At 54.4% G+C, this 22,726-nt stretch overlaps 1 protein-coding gene across 4 annotated transcripts in view; it reads left to right on the forward strand.

The window, feature by feature from the left end:
• CACNA1B (calcium voltage-gated channel subunit alpha1 B) overlaps positions 1–22,726 on the forward strand; it is a 211,157-nt gene that overhangs the window by 42,898 nt on the left and 145,533 nt on the right. For 2 of the 4 annotated variants that reach the window (XM_058302830.1, XM_071217146.1), the window contains 5 exons: positions 621–724; positions 4,391–4,506; positions 4,980–5,036; positions 5,990–6,082; positions 20,812–21,021. In XM_058302830.1, coding sequence (XP_058158813.1) covers positions 621–724; positions 4,391–4,506; positions 4,980–5,036; positions 5,990–6,082; positions 20,812–21,021 — 580 coding nt within the window. The remainder of the gene's footprint in view (positions 1–620; positions 725–4,390; positions 4,507–4,979; positions 5,037–5,989; positions 6,083–20,811; positions 21,022–22,726) is intronic. The other 2 variants (XM_058302829.1, XM_071217147.1) reach the window with 1 other exon arrangement.

Here is a 22,726-nt window from a genome sequence, read left to right on the forward strand (position 1 = left end):
ACAGAGCCTGGCAAAGCCGAGCATTGAGAACCTGCAGGAAGGAAAGACTGACAGCCTCTCTGCGGTAGGACAACACTGAGGGTGAGGAGCCTCGGAGCACAGTAGAGAAAGTTCCAAAGAAAGTCATTGAACAGAACCTGCCGAGGCATCAAGGAAGACGTGAAGAGAAGCCATTGCTTTTGGCCACTTTAACAGAAACAGTTTCAGTGGTGGGAACAACACCCTGAAATGTGTGGGTTAAAGAGAAAAGGAATGGGGACAGGAAGATTAGACAGTTCTTTCAAGTTCACCTAGAGATGGAGCAGAGCAGTGGGGCAGCAGCTGCAGGGAGATATGGGGTCAAGGGATGGCTTTTTAAAAAATAAGCCTTTAATTTTGGGATAGTTGTTGAACATGTATAGTTGTAAGAAGTAGTGCAGCGAGACCAGGGGGCCCACTGGAGCCCCCTGCCAGGCACCGCAGGAGCTGGCACCTGAGAAGGACCAAGGCAGGTCCCCTTAACTGGAGCCTGGATGCAGCCGGGAGCCCGCCTGGTTTGGCTGCCTGCACAGCAGCTTCTGCAGCCATGGGCACGTGTCTTGTGCACCTGCCCTTTCTAAGTTTCTTCTCATTGCTTCCAGACAAACGATGCAGCGGGCAATACCTGGAACTGGCTCTACTTCATCCCTCTCATCATCATAGGCTCCTTCTTCATGCTCAACCTGGTGCTGGGCGTGCTCTCGGGGTAAGAGGCTGGACATGGCTGCGCAGGCGTGGATGCATGGCGTGGCCATGGCCACGTGGGCATAGATGCGTGGTGTGCCTGGGTGGTGTGGACACGTGGCATGGATGCGTGGTGTCGCCATGTGGGTGTGAATCCATGGGTTTGGATGCATGGCGTGGCCATGACCACGTGGGCATAGATGCATGATGTGCCCGTGTGGTGTGGACACGTGGCATGGATGCGTGGTGTGGCCATGTGGGTGTGAATCCATGGGTTTGGATGCATGGTGTGGCCATGGCCACGTGACCTGGATGCGTGGTGTGCCCGTGTGGTGTGGACACGTGGCGTGGATGTGTGGTGTGGCCGTGTGGGTGTGGATCCATGGGTATGGATGTGTGGTGTGGCCATGTGGTCATGGATGCTTCGTGTGTCGGTGTGGTGTGGACATGTGGCGTGGATACGTGGCATGCCTCTCGATGTTCTCAGGGTGAGGAACAGGAGGTGGATTGGGACAGAGCGTGTGTGGACTGTGGGGCAGGGCGGGGCCTGGGCCTGACCCTTCCTCCCTGGCCAGGCGGAGGCGCTGCCCACGCCTGTGAGTGTCCACCCTCTGTGGCTGCTCCCAGCCTCTGGCCTCTGGGCTTCCCTCTGGGTTCTCATGTGGCTTCTCTCCTGGCCTCCATCGTGGCTTCTTGCTCACTGGCCCCTCGCCCGGCCTCCTGGCCGACACCCACTCTCGGCCTCCCCCTGACCCTGTCCTGTGGCTCAGTATCTGCTGCCTCTGTGGGGAGTGGGTGGCTGCTGCTGCGTCCCATGTGGGTGCATTCTTGGCAGTCCCTGGGTGGCCATGGGGACCCCATGTGCTCCTCTGTTGCCACGATGTGGAACTAATGGGGGTGGCTCTGGGGTGAGGTCCCCACAGGCATTTGTCCTGAGGCCTGGAAAGGAGCTGCCCCAAGAGGAAGGCTCATCACTGGACAGGGCACACTGTCACCGGTGTGTCTCCCCAGGTCCCTCAGGGCACAGGGTGTGGAGACAGAGCTCCCAGGCCGGTGGGGAGGCCCGTGGTCTGAGCTGGGGTGGGAAGCCAGAGGAGGCCCCAGGCTTGGCCAAGACCCTTGGGCAGCCCCTCAGCTGAGACCCAGGGGGCAGGAGGAGCTGCGAGAGGGAGGGAGGCAGGTCTTACTGGTGGATATGAGGAGGGTGGGGCGCGTGTGCAAGGCACACTCAGGGCTGGGGTTGGAGCATATGTGTGAGGCACACTCAGGGCTAGGGTTAGGCATGTGCACGGCGTGCTTGGGGCTGGGATTGGGCATGTGCAAGGCATGCTCGGGGCTGGGGTTGGGGTGTTTGCGAGGCACGCTCGGGGCTGGGGTTGGGGTGTTTGCGAGGCACGCTTGGGGCTGGGTTGGGCATATGTGAGGCACGCTTGGGGCTGGGGTTGGGCAGGTATGGGTTACACTTGGGGCTGGGGTTAGGCATGTGTGTGAGGCACACTTGGTGGGGGTGGAGCATGTGTGCGAGGCACACTCAGCTCTGGGTTGGGCACCTGTGAGGCATGCTCGAGTCTGGGGTTGGGGCACACATGTGGCACACTCGGGACTGGGTTGGGCAGGTGCAAGGCACGCTTGGGGCTGGGTAGGGCATGTGTGAGGCACGCTTGGGGCTGGGTTGGGAATGTGTGTGAGGCACACTCAGTGGGGGTGGAGCATGTGTGCGAGGCACACTCAGGGCTGTGGGGCACGTGTGAGGCACACTTGGGGCTAGGGTTGGGCACATACGAGGCACCTCGGGGCTGGGGTTGGGGTGTGTGCGAGGCACGCTTGGGGCTGGGGTTGGGCACGTGTGAGGCACACTCGGGACTGGGTTGGGCACGTGTGAGGCACACTCGGGGCTGGGTTGGGCCTGTGCGAGGCACGCTTGGGGCTGGGTTAGGCACGTGCGAGGCATGCTCATGGTTTGAGCAGTTACCACGTGGTTGAGGGCAGGGACTGACTGGTTCTTGGCTCCCGTGGCCGCAGGCTGCCCCTCCCAGGGTGGGTGCCCTCCAGCTGCCTGGCAGTCTCTGGGGCTCGCTGGCTCTTCCATCACGTGGGAATGCTCGTGGAGCATCTCCTTTCTCTTCGGATCAGTTGGCTGCGGCTCTGGCCACCCCGCGGCCCTTAGGGACAGGCTTGAGGCCTGTCCAGTTCAGCAAGGCCCACCCTGCCTGAGGTCGCCTCAAGGCTCACACCCATGGGAAGCATTAGGCTATGAACACTCTTTTCCCGGGCACATAGTGCCAAGAGTTCTTCTGTGCAGTCACCTTAAAGAATATGCAGCAGAGGCTGCAGGGTGAGGGCAGACGGAGGGCAGCTCGGGGCACTGCCAGCTTCTCCCACCACTTGGGAGCAGTGACACGGACTGGTGTCCTGTGCTGGGCACTTCCCTCGGGTACCCAGATCCCCCAGGGGGTTCCTGGCGTCTGTCTTCTGGCCATGGGCGTGGGGGTCTGGGTCGAGATCCAGGTGTCAGGCAGATGCTCACCGGGTACGTTCAGAGACTGCAGTGACAGCAGCCTGGACTGCAGGAAGCTTGCCCTGCTGTGCTCTGCTGTGTCTCAAGCGGACCTGTCACTGCCCACTTCCTCCTGCCCCTGACTGCAGAGGCAGCCTGCTGGGAGGCCCTGGCCGGCCCTGCTCCTCTCCCTGCCAGGCTGCAGCTGTGCCGGTCCTGGCAGTGGACTCAGGAGCAGGCCCGGCCTGGAGCCACACTTCCCCCTTGCCGGGGCTGTGTGCCAGGAGCCTGGCTGCCAGACCCACTCCACTAACAAACCCAGCAGCTGCTCCTCCTACTTGGCTGAGAATAGGCATTGCTCTTTTGCTATGGGCATGCGAGCAGCACTGCTGGAGTTTTGGGAAACTGAATCCTGCCTCCAGCCTGAGAAACTGGGTCAGGCTGGGTGCTGTGCCTGCGTGTGCATTTGCATGTGCATATGTGTGCACAGGTGGACATTTGTATATGTGTCTCTCTGTGCATGTATGTGTGTGCATGTCTGTGCATGTATGATGTGTCTGCGCATGTGTCTGTGGTGCATATGAGTGCATGCCTGTGTGCATATGTGTACATGTGGGCACCTGTCTACCTGTGCGGGCGTATGCGTGTAGGAGTGTCTGTGCGTGATTGCATGTGTGTCTGCGTGTGCATATGTGTGCTTGTCTGTGTGTCTGTGTGTGCGTGTGCACTTGTGCATGTTTTGTAACGGCTTCTTTCGATGCCAAGCTTGGAGGTCCCTTTTCTGCTGGGCACTGTGTGAAGGTCTCGCTCCTCTCCTGTTATTGTGGCCTTGAGGCTTTTGCTGGGAGGCTCCGTGCCTGTTAGGTCGTTTGCCTTTTGCCCCTGGCCCGTCCTGATCCTGTGGCTTCTCCCCGCTTCCCGTCCTGTCCCAAAGCTCTCCCCGCATGGACGGGCCTGTGGTGGGGCCTGGTGCTCAGGGAGCACCCCTGGGCCTGCTCTGGGCACTGCTGGGCCGGGGGATTGTAGCATCACCCTGCCCCCCATGGCGATGGGAGTCCCAGGAGGCGGGGTCTGCTCAGGCTGTCCAGCTGGGCCCTCTGGGGGCGTGGGGTGCTGCGCCGGCCCCTCCCTGCCAGCCGGCCCCTGCCCTCTGCCTCCTGCCAGCCTCCTCCTGGTCCCCGTACTTTGCAGAGAGTTTGCCAAGGAGCGCGAGAGGGTGGAGAACCGCCGGGCCTTCCTGAAGCTCCGCCGGCAGCAGCAGATCGAGCGGGAGCTCAACGGGTACCTGGAGTGGATTTTCAAGGCTGGTGAGAGCAATGGGAGCGGCCTTGTTCCCTGCTCCCTCTGGCCACGAGCCAGCGCCTACCGGTCCTGGCATGGGCAGCCATGCTGCCCCGGCCGCACTGGTCTGATGGAAGACTCCAGCTGGGTCTGCCTGGAGCTGGTCTCTGCCAGCCCCACCTGGGGTCTCTGGCCTGACCCCACGCCCAGGCACTCGGCTTCGCTGAGCCTGAGGTTTCCAGCACTCTTCACGGAGCCCCGTTTGGGATCCACCCGTGCCTAGGCAGGGGCGAGCTCACGGGCAGACGGCTGCTTGCAGGGGCACTGCCGGTGAGATGCATGAGGACAGTGGGGTGGGAGCCAGCCGGGCCAGGGAGGGCGCAGGAGGCGCACGGGGCCGCAGGGCCTCTCCAGCGCCATTGTGGCAGGGGCGGGCGGCTCTGGAGTGTGAGGGTGAAGAGGCGAGCCCCCCGCCAGCCTGATGCTGTTCTCTCTGCAGAGGAGGTGATGCTGGCCGAGGAGGATGAGAACGCGGAGGAGAAGTCCCCTCTGGATGGTAGGTGGTCCTGTGTGCACGCTCTGGGCGTGGCGAGTGGGCTCTGGGGGTGAGCGGGCTCTGGGCTTCCCGGCACACGGACACTCGGAGCCTGGGGGCAGGACTGGCCCTGCTGGGATGCTGCCTGCCCCCGCCACGCTGCCCCCCCCTCCCTTTGCTCCTGGTTGTGTGGTCAGGGGCCTGGGCTGCTCTGGGAGGGCCGTGGAGGCAGTGTGGGCTCAGGAGAGGGGTCCAGCAGCATGGCAGAGCGCCCCCTTCCCGGGGGGGGGGGGCGACGGGACTGACCCTGGCTGCTTTTCCCCCACCCCGGTGGGAGGCCCGTGACGGTCAGGTGCACATGCCTCGGGGGCTGTGCCAGGGGCACAGAACGGACGAGGCTGGCCTGGGCTCGGCAGGGCCCCTTCCCAGGGCCAGGCCCAGCCAGAGCAGCGCAGCTCAGGAGCCCATGGCACGTGTGCTTACCGTGGAGCGAACGGGGCTCAGCCGCCCGGCCACCCAGCCACGTGCCATGAGCTCAGCAGCCAGAGGTGCTGGCGGTGTGGAGAGCAAGCTGCTGTCGCAGTCCTCGTCGATGTGCTGCTGGCAGAAGCTTTAATTAAGGCTGTCAGTCCCTGGGGTCATGGGACAGGTGCCAGGGCCACCTGGGGTGCCACGGCGCATGGGGGCCGCCAGCCCCAGATGTGGGCAGGTCTGCCCCGGGCCCCGCTGCCCCGGTCGGGCTTCTTGGTCTCACTGGCCTAGGCGGGGGCAGGCAGCTGCAGGGCTGTTGCCCCAGCCCACTGTCCGGTCGTCCTGGCAGCCAGGTTTCTCCACTGACTGCATTTTGGAGGGAAGGGAAGCAAGATTCCTCGTCCCTTGGGACTCGAGAGGGGCCTGGGGGCAGGACGGGAGCCTGGGCGGGCCGCTAGCGCCCCAGTGTGCTGGCTCAGCAGCCCGCCCGCCTTTGCTTAAAGCAGTGTTGAAGAGAGCGGCCACCAGGAAGAGCAGGCACGACCTGACCCACGCCGAGCGCGGCACCGACCGGCTGGCAGACCTCTGTGCAGTGGGTGAGCCTCCACCATCTTCCCGGGCCGGGGGCCGCCTCCCCTTCGCCCCCCGCTACCCTGCATGGGAGGCCATCCTCACTCCACACAGTGGGAAGAACTGCCCTCCCCAGAGCTCTGATTTCTACCTGGGGATGGCGGTGGTGGTGGTGGTGGGGGCTGTGTGTCCCTCTCCTGCCCTTGACCCTCTCCTAGGCCCCTTGACCTTCTCCTGGGCCCTTGACCCTCTTCTGGCCCCTTGACCCTTTCCTGGCCCCTTGGCCCTCTCCTGGGCCCCGTGACCCTCTCAGAGGCCCCTTGTCCTGCTTTTTTACCTCCCTCATGGGCTGTGGGTGCTCGTGGCCCTGACGGCCCCACCTGCAGAGGCCCCTGCCTGCTGCCTCACCCCCTGCCCGCTGCCTCACCCCTGCTCTTTGGGCCGTGGAGGGGCAAGTCCAGTTACCGTGCAGGCTGAGCCCTCAAGTGCCATCCTGTGCTGGACGAGTTGCCGTGCTGAGGCCCTGGGTGTCCAGCTGCCCGCCTGCCCGCAGGTCTGCGAGGGCCCTGGCCCACTCCCGGCCCCGCGCCTCCCACGAGCCGGCTCTTGAGCACGGCAGCCGCTCCTTCTCCTTGCCTGGGAACGTGCCCTTCCTTAGTGCTCCCTGCTTCCCAGACACGGCAGACTTCTGGGTGTTTTCCTTGGTGCAGGAAGATTCCCTGCAGGCTTTTCTCACCAACGCCCTCTGGAGACTCCTCCTAGTCTAATTCTAGTTCATTCTGGAAAATGGCCACGCGGTGCGCCGTGCTGTGGCGTTGCCATCATTTACTCACCTCTTCCCCTGTCGATGAGTATTCATTTAGTCCCAGTGTTTTTCAGATGTGAAATAGGCTCGCTCCCACTGTCTGTCCTTACTTGCCAGGGCCTTTCTCTCGTGGAGCAGGGTCACTGAGGTCCGTGCGGTTTCAGCTGCGGGTTATCCCAGTTTCCCAGAAAGGCTGTAGACCTTCCCACGAGCTGGGGGAGCTGCTCGGCCCTCCTCCCGGTTAGATGTTCCAGCACCTTCCTCTTTCCCCGGATGTATGCCAATTCGATATGTATTTCTTTGGAACTCTAATTCTGATTTCACTCACTTATTAGTGGTTTTGAACCTTCCAAAAGTAATACCTATTTTTAATTGTGTTAAAATGTACATAACATAAAAATAATTTTAACCACTTTAAGTGGACAGTTCCTTGACATTAAGTACACTGATGGGATGTTACTCTCACCACTGTTTCCAGACTGTTTTCATCACTCAAACCAAAGCTCACACTTGTTTAGCGAAAACGCCCTCTCCCCTCCCCTCCCCCACCCCCTCATCATCATCTGCTTTCTATCAGTTTGCTTATTCCAAGTATTTCTTATAAGAGGACTTACACAGTATTTGTTCTCTTGCGGCTTACTTCACTGAACATGATCCATGCAAGGTTAGTACACGCTGGAGCCCGTATGGCACTCCTTCTTTTTACGGCTGAATAATGTTCCGTTGTATGGACAGACCACATACATTTTGTTTATCTGTTCTTTTTTTTTTAAAGATTTATTTATTTATTTATTTATTTATCTCCCCTTCCCCCCCACGCCTCCACCCCGGTTGTCTGTTCTCTGTGTCCATTTGCTGTGTCTTCTTTTTTGTCTGCTTCTGTTGTTGTCAGCGGCACGGGAATCTGTGTTTCTCTTTGTTGCATCATCTTGTTGCGTCAGCTCTCCATGTGTGCGGCACCATTCCTGGGCAGGCTGCACTTTATTTCACTCTGGGCGGCTCTCCTTGAGGGGCGCACTCCTTGTGCGTGGGTCTCCCCTATATAGGGGACACCCCTGCGTGGCAGGGCACTCCTTGCGTGTATCAGCAGTGCACGTGGGCCAGCTCCACATGGGTCAGGGAGGCCTGGGGTTTGAACCCTGGACCTCCCATGTGGTAGGCGGACGCCCTAACCACTAGGCCAAGTCCGCCTCCTGTTTATTCTTAAGTTGATGTACACATGCGTTGCTTCTACCTTTTGGCTACTGTGAATAAGGAATACTGGGGTGAACACTGGTGTAAAAGCATCTGTCTGAGCCCCTGCTTTCAATTATTTTGGGTATGTACTTAGAAGGGGGATTGCCAGGTAATATGGTAATTCTAGGTTTAACTTTCTGAGGAACCTCAAACTGTTTTCCCCAGCAGCTGCACCATTTTACATGCCCACCAACAATGTATGAGAGTTCCTATTTCTATGCATCTTCATCAGTAATTGTTATTGATGAAGTACATTTTTATCTATTTTTTTCTTTTGTTGCTTGAGCTTTAGGTGAAAATAAAAATCCACTGCCTACGATAAGGTCCGGAAGGTATTTCCCTACATTTTATTTTAAGAGTTTTACAGTATTAGTTCTTGTATTTGGGTTGTTGATCCATTTTAAATTTCTTTTTGTCTGTGATGAGAAGTAGGGTTCCCATTCTTTCTTTTGTGGGTGGATTTCTAGTTGTCCCAGCCTCATTTGTGGAAGGACAATTCTGTCCCCATTGTGTGGAGTTGGCTTCCTCGTCAGGAATTAACTGGCTGTAGATGTGTGGATTTACTTCTAGACTCTTGATTCTATCCACTGATCCAAATGTCTATCCTTACTCTATTACCACACTTTTAATTGTTGTAGCTTTGCAGTGTGCTCTGAAATCAGGAATATGGGTCCTACAACTTTCTTCTTTTTTGAGATTGGTTTGGCTATTTGGAGCCCCTTGAAATCACATTTGAATTTGAGGATCAGCTTTTCCATTTCTGTTCAAAAGGATGCTGGAATTTTGATGAGGATTGCATTAAATTTGTGGATGGTTCTAGGCAGTATTAACATCGTAACAATATAAAGTCTTCCACTCCATGAACACGGGATGTCTTTGCCATTTATTTAGGTTGTCTTTAATTTTTTCAGCAATGTTTTGTAGTTTTAGGTGTGCAAGTCTTTCACCTCCTTTGTTAAACTTATTCCTACATATTTTATTATTTTAGATGCTATTGTAAATGGGATGGTTTTCTCAAATTCCTTTTCAGGTTGTTCATTACTGGTATAGAGAGACCCAAATGATTTCTGCATGTTCATCTTGTAACCTGCAACTTTCCTGAATTTGTTTATTAGTCCTAGTAGATTTCTTGTAGATGCTTTGGGATTTCTGTATATAAGATCATGTCATCTTAAGTAGGGATGACTTGATTGCTTCCGTTCCAGTTTGGCACCTTCTATTCCCTTCTCTTGTCTGATTGCTCTGCAAGAACTTCCAGTAACTATTGTCTAACAGCAGGCATCCTTGTCTTGTTCTTGACATTAGGGGGAAGCTTTCAGTCTTTTACCACTGAGCATGGTATTTGCTGTGTGCTTTTCACAAATGCCTTATTTTTTTTACACTTTTTAATTAAAGTTAATAGATCACATAGAACGTTACATAAAAAACATGAGGTTCCCATATACCCCTCTCCCCACCCCCCACCCCATCATTTTTGTAAATTGTATTTTTTTGAAGATATATAGATCACACAAAAAATGTTACATTAAAAAATATAAGATGTTCCGTATACCCCCACCCCCCACCCCAGCCCTCCCACACCAACAACCTCCCCCATCATTGTGGCACACTCATCGCACTCGGTGAACACATTTTGGAGCACTGCTGCACCACATAGATACTAGTTTTCCCTGTAGTTCACACTCTCCCCCAGTACACTCAGTGGGTTATGGCAGGATATATAAAGTCCAGCATCTGACCCTGCAATATCATTTAGGACAACTCAAAATCCCAAAAATGCCCCCACATCACATCTACTTCCCTCTCCCTGCCATTAGCAACTACTGTGGCGACTTTCTCCACCTCAATGCTACGATTTCTTCTTGTACTAGTCACAATAGTTCCATAGTAGAATATCAGTAAGTCCACTCTAATCCATATTTTCTTGCAATTCCTTTGATCATGCCGAGGAAGTCCCCTTCTCTTCCTAATTTTCGGAGTGCTTTTTTCAATCATGAAAGGTTGTTGGATTTTGTCAAATGCCTTTTCTATGTCAGTTGAGATGATCGTGTATTTTTCTGCTATTAATGTGGCATAATATGTTGATTTTCTTATGTTAAACCATTCCTGTATTCCTGGAATAAACCCCACTTTCTCATCGTGTCTAATGCTTTTAATATACTATTGGATTAGGTTTGCCAGTACTATTTTGTTAAAGATTTTGCATTTATATTCATAAGGGATGTGTGTCTATAATTTTCTTTTCTTGTGCTGTCTTTCAGGTTTTGGTATCAGGGAAATGCAGGCCTCTAGAATGTTTTTGGAAGCAATCCCTCATTTTTTGGTAAAGTTTGAGAAGGACTGGTGTGGAATCTACTTAAAATGTTGGGTAGAATTCAGCAGTGAAATCATCTAGTCCTGGACTTTTCTTTGTTGGGAAGTTTTTAAAACTGGTTCAATCTCTTTACTTGATATAGGTCTGTTGAGATTTTCTATTTCTTCTTGCATCAGACTAGGTAATTTGTATATTTCATCCAGGTTTTCTAATTTGTGGGCATATTTCTGTGGGGTGGATAGTAATACCTGCAATTTGATTCCTGATTTTAGTTCTTTGTGTCCTCTTTCTTTTTCTTTGTCAGTCTGGCTAAAGGATTGCTGATTTTACTGATGTTATTAAAAAAAACCTACTTTTTGTTTTATTGATTTCCTCTATAGTTTTTTGTTCCCTATTTTATTTATGTGTGCTTTAAGTTTTACTGTCTGCTTCCTTCTACTAACTTTGGATTTAGTTTGCTCTTATTGTGCTGGTTTCTTTATATTTGAAGTTTAGCTATTGATTGTGGTCCTTCTTTTTTAAGGTAGGCATTTAGAGCTATAAATTTCCCATTGAGGGAAACGGACTTGGCCCAGTGGTTAGGGCGTCCGTCTACCACATGGGAGGTCCGCGGTTCAAACCCCGGGCCTCCTCGACCCGTGTGGAGCTGGCCCATGTGCAGTGCTGATGTGTGCAAGGAGTGCCTTTCATGTCCATAAGATCTGCTATTTTTCTATGTATGCTTTCAAATTCTTCTTTGTGCTCATCCAGTGTCTTCTTAATAGCCTTAATCTCTGTAGCCGTCTCATTGAATTTATTAAGGAGATTTGTTTGAACATCTATGATTAAGTGTCTCAACTCCTTTATGCGATCTGGAGGCTTATCTCATTCCTTTAATTGGGCTATATCCTCCTGTTTTTGGTGTGGATTGTAATTTTTGGTTGGTGTCTTGGCATCTGGCTTACTAGATGTATTTATTCTGGATGGAGTTTCCCTCTTTAGTATAGGGCTTTCTTCCCTTTCTCCCTTGCTGTTTGTGTAGAAGCCAAGGATGTAGTTGGTGCTGTAAGCTGTGGAAGCTCAAGCTGTCCTCATTGTCCCAGGAACCCATGGAGCTTCTCCCAACTTTCTTCTTTCCCAGGGGTTGGGACAGAGCCAAGTTGTGCAGGTCTAGACTGTAGTTGCCCAGAGACCCATGAAGCTTCACGCCCCTTTCTCCCCTGCCTGGGATGGAGATGGAGCTGCAGGTATGGGCAATCTATGCCATGCCAGTCCCTGACTGCAGTTGACTTAAGACTAGTCAGTCTGTGCAGCTGAATGTACCTTTAGTTACCTAGATAGGCTGGCACAGGTCCTCCCTGCCGGAGGTGGGGCTGGGACCTAGGCTAGAGCTGCAAGCCAGTCTGGGTGCAAAGAAGCCAGTCTGTACCAGCACTGTGATTTTCAGTCAGCCCAGCTTCCCTTCATGCCAGGGGTGGAGTTAAAATGGCAGCTACTGGCCTCTTTCTGACTTGGACAGGTTCAAACTTCAGCTCTTCCTGGGATTATACCTTAGCCCACCAAATTCACTAATCAGAAGCTGAAGTTGGTGTTTTTGGGAAGTGGAGCTTCCAATTCTTGCCACGGAATAGCTCCTGAGGGGCTTATGCTGCTAGTGGAGGGTGGGCACTGGCCTCCAGGGCATGGAATTCTCTAATCATGAATCTTCTTTGCAGATGGGCAGTCTCCTTCTGCCATTCTTTCAAGGATGTTGCAGGATGCTCTTCCGGTGTCCTGGAGCCACCAAACAGGTGCTGTAGATAGTTCTGGGTAGTAACTAACTGTCCTGTACCGTGAGCTGACTCATGGAGCTCCTTACTCTGCTGCCACCTTGCTGGTTGTCCATCTTGTAGTCTTTTTTGAGTTAAAGTCTATTTTATCTGAAAATAATGTAGCCACTCCAGCTCTTTTTGCTTACTGTTTGCATGGAACTTACCCCACCCTTTTACTTTCAACCTTGTATTATCAGCATTCTCTAGGGAAAAAGAACTGATAGGAGATACCTGTAAATAGTATAAGATTTTATAAAATTCTCTCATGTGACTGGGAGGATGCACAAGTCCAGATTCCACAGGCCGGCTGCAAACCTGGGGCTTCAGTAAAGGTCTGATGAAGGGTCTTGATGAGTTTCCAAGAGACGTTCACTGTCCGAAGGCTTGCTAGAACATTCTCCCTGAATGCTGAAATCACTTCCCTTTGAAGGCATTCGACTGATTGGATAAACTGTCACTCACTGCTGACAGCAATCTCCTTGGTTGCTTGTAGATGTCATCAGTCATCCATGCTATAAACTCACTGGTTACTAGAGTCCATAAACGTCCTTGTATTATAATTAGCCCAGTGCTTACTTGACCAAATTTCTGGGCACAATTACCTGGCTGAGTTGACACATTAGCCTAACCATCTCAAACCCCTTTGTGTCTTTGTACCTGAAGTGAGCTCTTGTAGACAGCAAATACATGATCGTGCTTTTTCATCCGTTCTGCCAATCTCTGCCTTTTAATAGGGTAGTTCAGTTTGTAAACATTTAAGATAATAACTGAGAAGGAAGGATTTGCTTCTGCTATTTAGCTATTTGTTTTCTGTGTGTCTTGTATGTATTTTTGTTCCTCAATACTGCCTCTTTTTAAAAGAAATCTTTATTTATTTCTCTTCCCTTCCTCCCCCACCCCCATCTGCTCTCTGTGTCCATTCACTGTGTGTTCTTCTGTGTCCACTTGGATTCTTGTCAGCAGTACTGGGAATCTGTGTCTCTTTTTGTTGAGTTATCTTGCTGCATCAGCTCTCCGTGTGTGTGGCACCACTCCTGGGCAGGTTGCACTTTTTTCTGCACTGGGTGGCTTGCCTTATGGGGTGCACTCCTTGTGCATGGGGGTTCCCCTATGTGGTGGACACCCCTGTGTGGCACAGCACTCCTTGCACACATTAGCATTGTGCATGGGCCTGCTCACCACACGGGTCAGGAGGCCCTGGATTTGAACCCTGGACCTCCCATGTGGTAGGCGGATGCTCTATCCATCGAGCCAAATCCACTTCCCACCTGTTATGTTTTGAGTTGCTTTTTTTATAGAGTGCCAGTTTGATTCCTTTCTACTTTCCTTTTTCTGTTTTTTTAAGTTATTTTCTTTGTGGTTTCCTTTGTAATTATCATTAACATTATAAACTACTAACAACCTAGTTCGACTGGTACCAATCTAGTTTCTGGAGTAGACAAACTATGTACTCCTCTATATCTTTGTTTCTCCCCACTTTTATTGGTGTTGTCTCAGATTACATCTTATATATACATTGTATCATTATTAGTGTACTTTTAAAATGTTATTTTTCACATTTGCTTGTATTTGCTTCTGTAGTTAGCTTTCCCAATGTTTCTGATCAGAAGCAGGGACCACTTATCTCAGAGAAGTTGGGTAAATCCAACAGATGGTGCTTGAATCTGGAGGCACCAGTGAAAATGACATTAAGTCTGGATTTGAGATGCATTTTGAAGACTAATTAGATGTGGTCTGTGAGAGAGGAGTCAAGAGCAGCTCCACAGTTTTTGTGCTGAGGGAAAGGATGGGCTGTCCCACATGTGCTTCTTGTGTGGACTAATGATGGGAATTCAGGTGGACATGAGTGTGTGATGCCTATTGGATAACTAAATGGAGATGCCAACGAGGCACTCGGTGTGTGTCTGCTGTTCAGGGAGAAGCTTGGCCTGCAGACACAGAAAAAGAGGCATGGCTGCAGAAGGTGTTCAAGGGCGTGCTGCTGACTTAGAGTGTGCCTACTTCGGTTTTGTTTTCTTTCTTGTTCTCCATATTGTCTATTTTTGCTTTCTCTCTTTTTTCTTAATTAGGATTGTGTGGGGTTACTATGTATTGTGATCATTTAAAATAACCAGATTTTAGATTTCTTTTTTTCTATTTCATTTTCAATTTTATAAATTTCATTTTTTAATATTTATTCAAGTTTTTCTTCCCTTTTTTTCTTACTTCATTAATAGTGAAGGCATTTAAGGCTATACATTTTTCTCTGGGTAAAGCTTTGCTGTGATCTCAACTTTTTCATTCATTTCTAGAGAATAATCTTTTAGTTTTCCCTTCAAGGAAATGGTTATCTAGCAGCATGCTTATTAGTAGTCAAGATGTTTTGATCATCATCTTATGTTTCTAATATTTTCAGATAATGTGGCCTGAAATCTCTACATTTGAAATTTTAAAAATTCTAAGTTTATGACTGATTGACATAAGAAAAGAATATTTGAGAGATACCAGGTTTTATGCACATCTATTAAAAGCTAGTGTATCGATTTCATTTTCCAGTTCTTTTGTTTTTTGTCTTTTTGGTCTGTCCTTTCTTTGAGAGGTGTTTTGAGCATTCCCATTTCAATTTTTTAAAATGAAGTTCCTCTTGTATTTCCAATGGCTTTTGTTGATGAGTTTAGCTACCATACAGTTTGGTCATTATAGGGCTTATGGTCTGATCTGTTTAGATCCTCTTTGGACAGTTCTGCCTATGTGATACTAAATATTACTGCTTCTAATTTTGCTGTCACTGTTTTTGGTTTTTAGCTTTCATTTGCCTGGAATCTTTGCTCCCCCCCCCCTTTTTTTTTTTTAAATCAATTTAAGTATACTTTGTATAAACCACATTTAGCTGGATTTTGCTTTTTTTTTTTTTTTAACCCAGTCTTATGGTCTCTGTTTCTAATAGAGAACCCAGTCTGTCCCCCCCCATTTAGTATATTCTTGACATATTTTCTATTCCTTCCTCATTACTTCATATTTATTATTTATAATGCATTGCTATTTCTTTTTCTTTGTTATGCTGTTTTGATCATTGCTATTTATCCACAAGTGCATACCTTCCCTTCCCATGCTCTCACAATTAGAAGCATTTCTGGTTTCTTGCTTTTTTTTTTTTTTTAAGATTTATTTATTTTCCCCCTTCCCCTCCTCCTGCCCTGCTGTTTTTGCTGTCTGTGTTGTCTTCTCTTCTAATTTTCTCTCCTCTGGGATTCACCGGGATTTGATCCTGGAGACCCCTGATGGGGAGAGAGGTTCCCTGTCAATTGAGCCACCTCAGTTCCTGGTCTCTGCTGCACTTCTCCTTGACTCTCCCCTTGTCTCTCTTTTGACGTGTCATCTTGCTGCATGACTCACTTGTGGGGGCACTGGCTCACCATGTGGGCACTTGCAGGGCACTGGCTCACCATGCGAGCATGCTTTCTCTTCTTCTTTTCCACCAGGAGGCCCTGGGGATTGAATCTGGGTCCTCTCATATAGTAGGCAGAAGCTCGATTGCTGAGCCACATCTGCTTCCCTGGTTTCGTTCTTTTTTTTTTAAAAAGATTTATTTATTTGTTTCTCTCCCCTTTCCCCCTGCCCCAGTTGTCTGTTCTCTGTGTCCATTTGCTGCATGTTCTTCTTTGTCCGCTTCCGTTGTTGTCAGCGGCATGGGAATCTGTGTTTCTTTTTGTTGCGTTATCTTGTTGTGTCAGCTCTCCGTGTGTGCGGCACCATTCCTGGGCAGGCTGCACTTTCGTGCTGGGCGGCTCTCCTTACGGGGTGCACTCCTTGCGTGTGGGGCTCCCCTACGTGGGGGACACCCCTGTGTGGCAGGGCACTCCTTGCGCGCATCAGCACTGCGCATGGGCCAGCTCCACATGGTCAAGGAGGCCTGGGGTTTGAACCGTGGACCTCCCATGTGGTAGACGGACACCCTAACCACTGGGCCAAGTCCGCTTCCCCTGGTTTCTTTCTTTACCACTTTCCCTTACCACTGTGCTGCTTCCCCTCCGCTGCCCTCCGCAGTCCTCGTGTGCGGCTGCTCCCTGCCTGGTTGCTGGCGACCGCCCAGCTCAGGGCCCTCGGCCGATACCTGCTTTGAGCTCTTTCGTGCACTCACGAGCCTTCTTTGGTTCTCTCCAGCGGGTGGAGCGTGGCTGCTGGGCTTCACCTCATTACTGCGGTGCTGCTCCACTGGCTTCTCCCTGTGACTGGTGAGGCAGGGTTGCCCCTTAGGGGCTTTTCCTTCTTCGGCAACGTGACTTCTGCCTGGGTGTCTGGAACCTGCAGGCCCAGGGCTGCATCCTTCTGTTCAGTTATATCATCTCCTTTACTTGTTCTTTATGTTTCTGGAACTCCTGTTATTCCGTGTGGTGTCTCTCGCTTCACTCCTTTAAGCCTCCTGTCCTTTTCCTCGTGATTGCTTCCTCTTGCATTTTCCTCTGTTTGCGATGGTGCTTGTGCATCTTTCAGGCGACTCGTCTGGGCTTAAGAATGAGCTTCCCTTCCTTCCATTCTCCCTTTCTCTCTGCGCTTTGTCTTGTTTGGTGCTGCTCCAGAGCCTTTCCTCGTGGGTTCCCAGCACAGCACGGGGACAGCTCGGGGGCCACGGGCTGCAGGTTCAGACAGGCTGACCGCGGGGGGCCGGCCGGCAGGAAGCCTTGGGTCTCCTGGCCCCTGGCTCCACCTCCGCCTGTGCTGAGGAACTGCCGTGTGCCGTCTCCATCCGCCCGTCATTCACTGGGGCTACCGCGCCAGCGTGCCAGGACTGGGTTTCGAGGTGCAGGTCGCCGCACGGCTGCCTCCGGTGGGGAGCAGAGAGGCTGAGTGGCGGGTCAGGCGGACGGGGTGTGTGTCTGCATCCACGTGACGCTGAACCCTAAGCCTCCTGCCAGCCCACGCCTGTGCCATGGGCATACAGCAGCTAAACTGGACTGGAATTCGCGCTTTCTTATCTGAGTCCACGTTGGCCTCCAGTAGGGTGGTCGAGGGCAGGGATGGAGCTCAGGACTGGGCACCGTCCATACGTGTATGTTGAACAAAGGAATGTTAACCAGCACAGCATAGGCTTATTTTTAACATTTTTAAACAATTTTTTTAGATTTATTTCTTATTTATTTCTCCTCCCTGCCCCATTGTTTGCACTCACTGTCTGCTTGTTGTGTGCTCTCTATGTCTGTCTCTTTTTTTTAATAGGCACCAGGAACAGCCTGGGACCTCCCATGTGGGAAGGAGGAGCCCAATTGCTTGTGCCATCTCTGTTCCCTGCTTGTTGTGTCTCATTGTGTTTCCTGGTTGTGTTTCCTTGTTGCATTATCTCATTGCATCATCTTGTTGTGTCGCTTGCTGCGCCAGCACATCACACCAGCGCATCACTCAGCTCACTGTCTCATCCATCTTCTTTAGGGGGCACCGGAAACTGAAGGTAAGACCTCCTATGCAGTGGGCAGGTGCCCAACTGCTTGAGCCACATCTGCTTCCCCATAGGCTTTATTTTAACATATTAATTTCTTAAGTCACAATAGAAAGAAACCCAAATACTTGCATACATTTATCATTCATGTGTTAATTCTTGAGTTCCCTTACTTTGAGGATATACATTTTTTTCTTGAAATAAGCTTTTCAGGATAAAGGTACATGTTGATTAACCTAAGTCTGAGAAACACAGAAAGCTGGAAAGTAGTTGTCCCCGTTGCTCATGATGCCCCCTGCACAGAGGCTGTGTCATGTTTTCTAGTTTTACCGTAGACCTGCCCTGCCCTCAGCACAAAGCTGGGCTGGCTGGGAAATGCCATCCCTTGGCCCCGGCCTCCATCCCCCCCACGGCCCGGGGGCCCTGCTGGACGTGGGCCCGGCCCCTCCAGTACTCTGCTGAGTGGCGTGTGGTCCTGGCATCTGCGGAGCCAGGCAGGCGGGCGCTACGCAGGGCCTGCGACAGCCTGGCCTTGGCGTCGGGCTGGGCCTGCGTTTGAGAGCTGCAGGGGCACCACGCGGCGGGAGCCCTCCTTGCAGGTCCCACTCGAGGCGCTGGACCCACGGTCCCTCTAGGCCCAAGGGCAGCTGTGCTTCGAGCAGGGCGCTGGTGTGACAGAAAGCACCACGGGGGAGCGCGCGGGCTTGTGAAGACAGCTGTAAAAGTGCCCGTGGCTCTTACTGTGGGGGTGCAAATGTGAGAGGTTGTGTTTGCGGACGTGGGGACCACGTGTGTCTGTGTGGACTCGGGGGGACGTGGGGGATTCCCGTGGGCCTGGGGGTGCTTGTGGCATTGTGTGTGTGTTTTTCTGGTTTGCCTGTGGACATGGCAACTGTGTGTGGATCTTGGGCGTGGCTGGGTGGTCGTGAGAGGGCAGCATTTCTTCGAGGCTCTCTCCTGCGTCTTGTGAGCCGAGTGGGGGGCCTTGCTGGCCGGCGCCGTGGCCAGCCGGTGTGTGTGCAGAGAACGGTTGACCTGCGTACGTGTCCCCCCGGCCCCCACAGTGCCGTGTGACAGCACAGGCTTGCTGCTCTCAGTGCGCGTTCCTGCGTGGGAGTGTGCACTGCTGTGTGAGTCGTGCACTGCTGCCCTTGCCGGGGCTGCTCCAGCCTGCAGGCTGGTTTCCCTCGGCTCTCGCATGTCTGCCTTGGCGGCTGCGCCCCACTGGCTCCCGGCCTTGGCAGGCTGCGCCGAGAGGCTCTGCTTGGAGCCACCATAATGGGCAGCGGCTCCTCGAGAATCTGGACGTTGATGGCGAGGCCGTGGCCTGAGATGGAACAGCATCTCCTGTGGGTCGGGAAGGTGCCAGGCTTTGCCCCTAGGGCTCTGGGAGGTCCCTCGAGGGCCCAGGCGAGGATGCTTTCCTCTGGGTCCTCCTTCTGGGCCCTGGGGCTGTTTCCCTGTCTGCCCAGATGCAGCTGCCTAGCTTGTAAACAAGTCCCTCTAAAGGCCCTGGAGATCTATCCTCATTTCAGCGCATCCAAGAAGACACCAGCCTCATAATGCTCTTGGCGTGTCACTGAGAGTGTGGGTGTGCATATGCATATGCACATGCATGTATATGAATACAGGTGCACACATAACACATGCACACACATTCACAGAACATGCACACACTCATGCAAAGATATGCATGCAACACACATGTACAGTTATGCACAGACATGCATGCACACACATCCAGACATGTAGACATGGATATAACACACATGCACACACAAGTATGCATGGACACCCACACAACACATGTGTACAAATAGGCAGATAATTCACATAAAACATCATGTATACAAATACTCATGGGCACATAAGATGTAGAAATATGCATAGGCACGCACATAACACATGCTCAGATGCGCATATAACATCTGTGTACATGTGCGTATAGACATGTGCACAACACATGTACAAGTGGGCATGGGTATGCATATCACACATCACACATAGGCACAGGCATGCCCATAACACATGTACAAGTAGGCATGGCTGTGCATAACACATGTACATCACACATGCACAAGCATGCACATAACACACCATGCAAACCCCGAGGCCAGTTGTGTGAAGGGACAGGGACCTGTAGTTGGGCGTGGTCGTAGGGTCTCCTCCAGGGGCTTGGATCGGCATGGTGATACCTGCAGGCACAGACGCCCAGGCCCTGGTCCAGGCAGCGATGCCAGGAGGTCCACATCACAGGCCGACCTGGACAGACAGGCCACACAGCCTGTGCCCTTGCCCCGCAGGCACTTGCTGAGTGGGACGCAGTGGTGGAGAGGACCAGGGGAGCCTGTCCTCAGGGCCTTGCCCTCTAGTCTGGTGTCGGGCACAGAGCAGGTTGCATGTGAGGAAGGGTGGCAGGTGCCGTGAACTTTGGGAGGGAGCGGACCAGGAAAGGTGCCTATGGATGGACGTTTGACCTCAGAAACAGCATGTACAAAGGGAGCTGGGGTGTGCAAGGAGAGGGAGGAGGGCCGCTGGGTTTGGGTAGTGCGGAGGGGAGGGAGCAAGGAGCTGCAGCTCTTCCAGTCGGCAACTATTTTAGACTTTGTGGGTTATACGGTCCCTGCTGCAGCTACACAACTGCTCAGTGCTGCTGTCATAGCACAAAAGCAGCTAACACCACGTGTAAGCCAAAGATCTCCGCTGTACCCCAGTAAAAAAGGGCCAGGAATCGCTGACCCCTGACTTAGAGGGGCAGGGCGGGGCCAGTCCAGGCAGGACTCCCTGGGCCGCACAGGGGAGGTCAGCAAGGGGTAACAGGTCAGATTGTGTCTTGGAAGGAAAGCTCTGAGAGCTCAGAGCGTGGCCTGGGGGCGCCCGGGAGGGGCTGCGCACCGAGGACAGTGTCCACTGCCCGCCTTCTTCCCCAAGGAGGCCCCGGTGCCAGGGCCTGGACACGGCGACGTCAGAGGGGCTTGTTTGAACCCAGCTCTGCCTGGCGGAGCCCACCGGCCCCGGACCACCAGGAGGCGGCTCCGTTCCTCACCCGCGAAATGGGCGTGGGCAGCACCGCCCGGACCCAGGGTGCAGTCTGCCGGGGCCGGGAGCCCCCTGTCAGGCCTCCAGCCGAGCCGGAGCCGGGGCGCAGGGCCGGGCGCGTAAAGGCAGAGCCTCAGCGACCCTCTGTCCTCCCCCAGGTTCTCCTTTCGCCCGGGCCAGCCTCAAGAGCGGGAAGAACGAGAGCTCCTCCTACTTCCGGCGGAAAGAGAAGATGTTCCGGTTCTTCATCCGCCGCATGGTGAAGGCGCAGAGCTTCTACTGGGTCGTGCTGTGCGTGGTGGGGCTGAACACGCTGTGCGTGGCCATGGTGCACCACAACCAGCCCCAGCGCCTCACCACCGCCCTGTGTGCGTACCCGCCCGCGCCCTGCGCCCTTTCACCCCCACCCTGTGTACCCACCCGCCCGCCTCTGTGACCCACCCAGCCACCCGCCCGCGTCTGCGCCCCTTCTCACCCCCACCCTGTGTACCCACCCGCCCACCCGCCCGCCTCTGCGCCCTTTCACCCCGCTGTGACCCACCCGCCCGCGCCCTATGCCCCTTCTCACCCCCACCCTGTGTACCCACCCGCCCACCCACCCACGTCTGCGCCCTTTCACCCCGCTGTGGCCCACCCGCCCGCGCCCTGCGCCCCGCGCCCCTTCTCACCCCCACCCTGTGTACCCACCCGCCCGCCTCTGCGCCCCTTTCACCCCCACCCTGTGTACCCACCCGCCCGCGCCCTGCGCCCTTTCACCCCCACCCTGTGTACCCACCCGCCCACCTCTGTGACCCACCCACCCGCCTCTGCGCCCTTTCTCCCCGCTGTGGCCCACCCGCCCGCGCCCTGCGCCCTGCGCCCTTTCACCCCGCTGTGGCCCACCCGCCGGCGTCCTGCGCCCTGCGCCCTTTCACCCCGCTGTGGCCCACCCGCCGGCGTCCTGCGCCCTTTCACCCCGCTGTGACCCACCCGCCCGCGCCCTGCGCCCTTTCACCCCGCTGTGGCCCACCCGCCCGCGCCCTGCGCCCTGCGCCCTTTCACCCCGCTGTGGCCCACCCGCCGGCGTCCTGCGCCCTTTCACCCCGCTGTGACCCACCCACCCGCCTCTGCGCCCTTTCACCCCCACCCTGTGTACCCACCCGCCCGCCTCTGCGCCCCTTTCACCCCGCTGTGACCCACCCACCCACGTCTGCGCCCTTTCACCTCGCTGTGGCCCACCCGCCCGCGCCCTGCGCCCTTTCACCCCGCTGTGACCCACCCGCCCGCGCCCTGCGCCCTTTCACCCCGCTGTGGCCCACCCGCCCGCGCCCTGCGCCCTTTCACCCCGCTGTGGCCCACCCGCCCGCGCCCTGCGCCCTTTCACCCCCACCCTGTGTACCCACCCGCCCGCCTCTGTGACCCACCCAGCCACCCGCCCGCGTCTGCGCCCCTTCTCACCCCCACCCTGTGTACCCACCCGCCCACCCGCCCGCCTCTGCGCCCTTTCACCCCGCTGTGACCCACCCGCCCGCGCCCTATGCCCCTTCTCACCCCCACCCTGTGTACCCACCCGCCCACCCACCCACGTCTGCGCCCTTTCACCCCGCTGTGGCCCACCCGCCCGCGCCCTGCGCCCCGCGCCCCTTCTCACCCCCACCCTGTGTACCCACCCGCCCGCCTCTGCGCCCCTTTCACCCCCACCCTGTGTACCCACCCGCCCGCGCCCTGCGCCCTTTCACCCCCACCCTGTGTACCCACCCGCCCACCTCTGTGACCCACCCACCCGCCTCTGCGCCCTTTCTCCCCGCTGTGGCCCACCCGCCCGCGCCCTGCGCCCTTTCACCCCGCTGTGGCCCACCCGCCCGCGCCCTGCGCCCTGCGCCCTTTCACCCCGCTGTGGCCCACCCGCCGGCGTCCTGCGCCCTTTCACCCCGCTGTGACCCACCCACCCGCCTCTGCGCCCTTTCACCCCCACCCTGTGTACCCACCCGCCCGCCTCTGCGCCCTTTCACCCCGCTGTGGCCCACCCGCCCTGCGCCCTGCGCCCTTTCACCCCGCTGTGGCCCACCCGCCCGCGCCCTGCGCCCTTTCACC

Source organism: Dasypus novemcinctus, chromosome 8, assembly GCF_030445035.2.
Source record: "Dasypus novemcinctus isolate mDasNov1 chromosome 8, mDasNov1.1.hap2, whole genome shotgun sequence".
NCBI classification, from domain to species: Eukaryota; Metazoa; Chordata; class Mammalia; order Cingulata; family Dasypodidae; genus Dasypus; species Dasypus novemcinctus.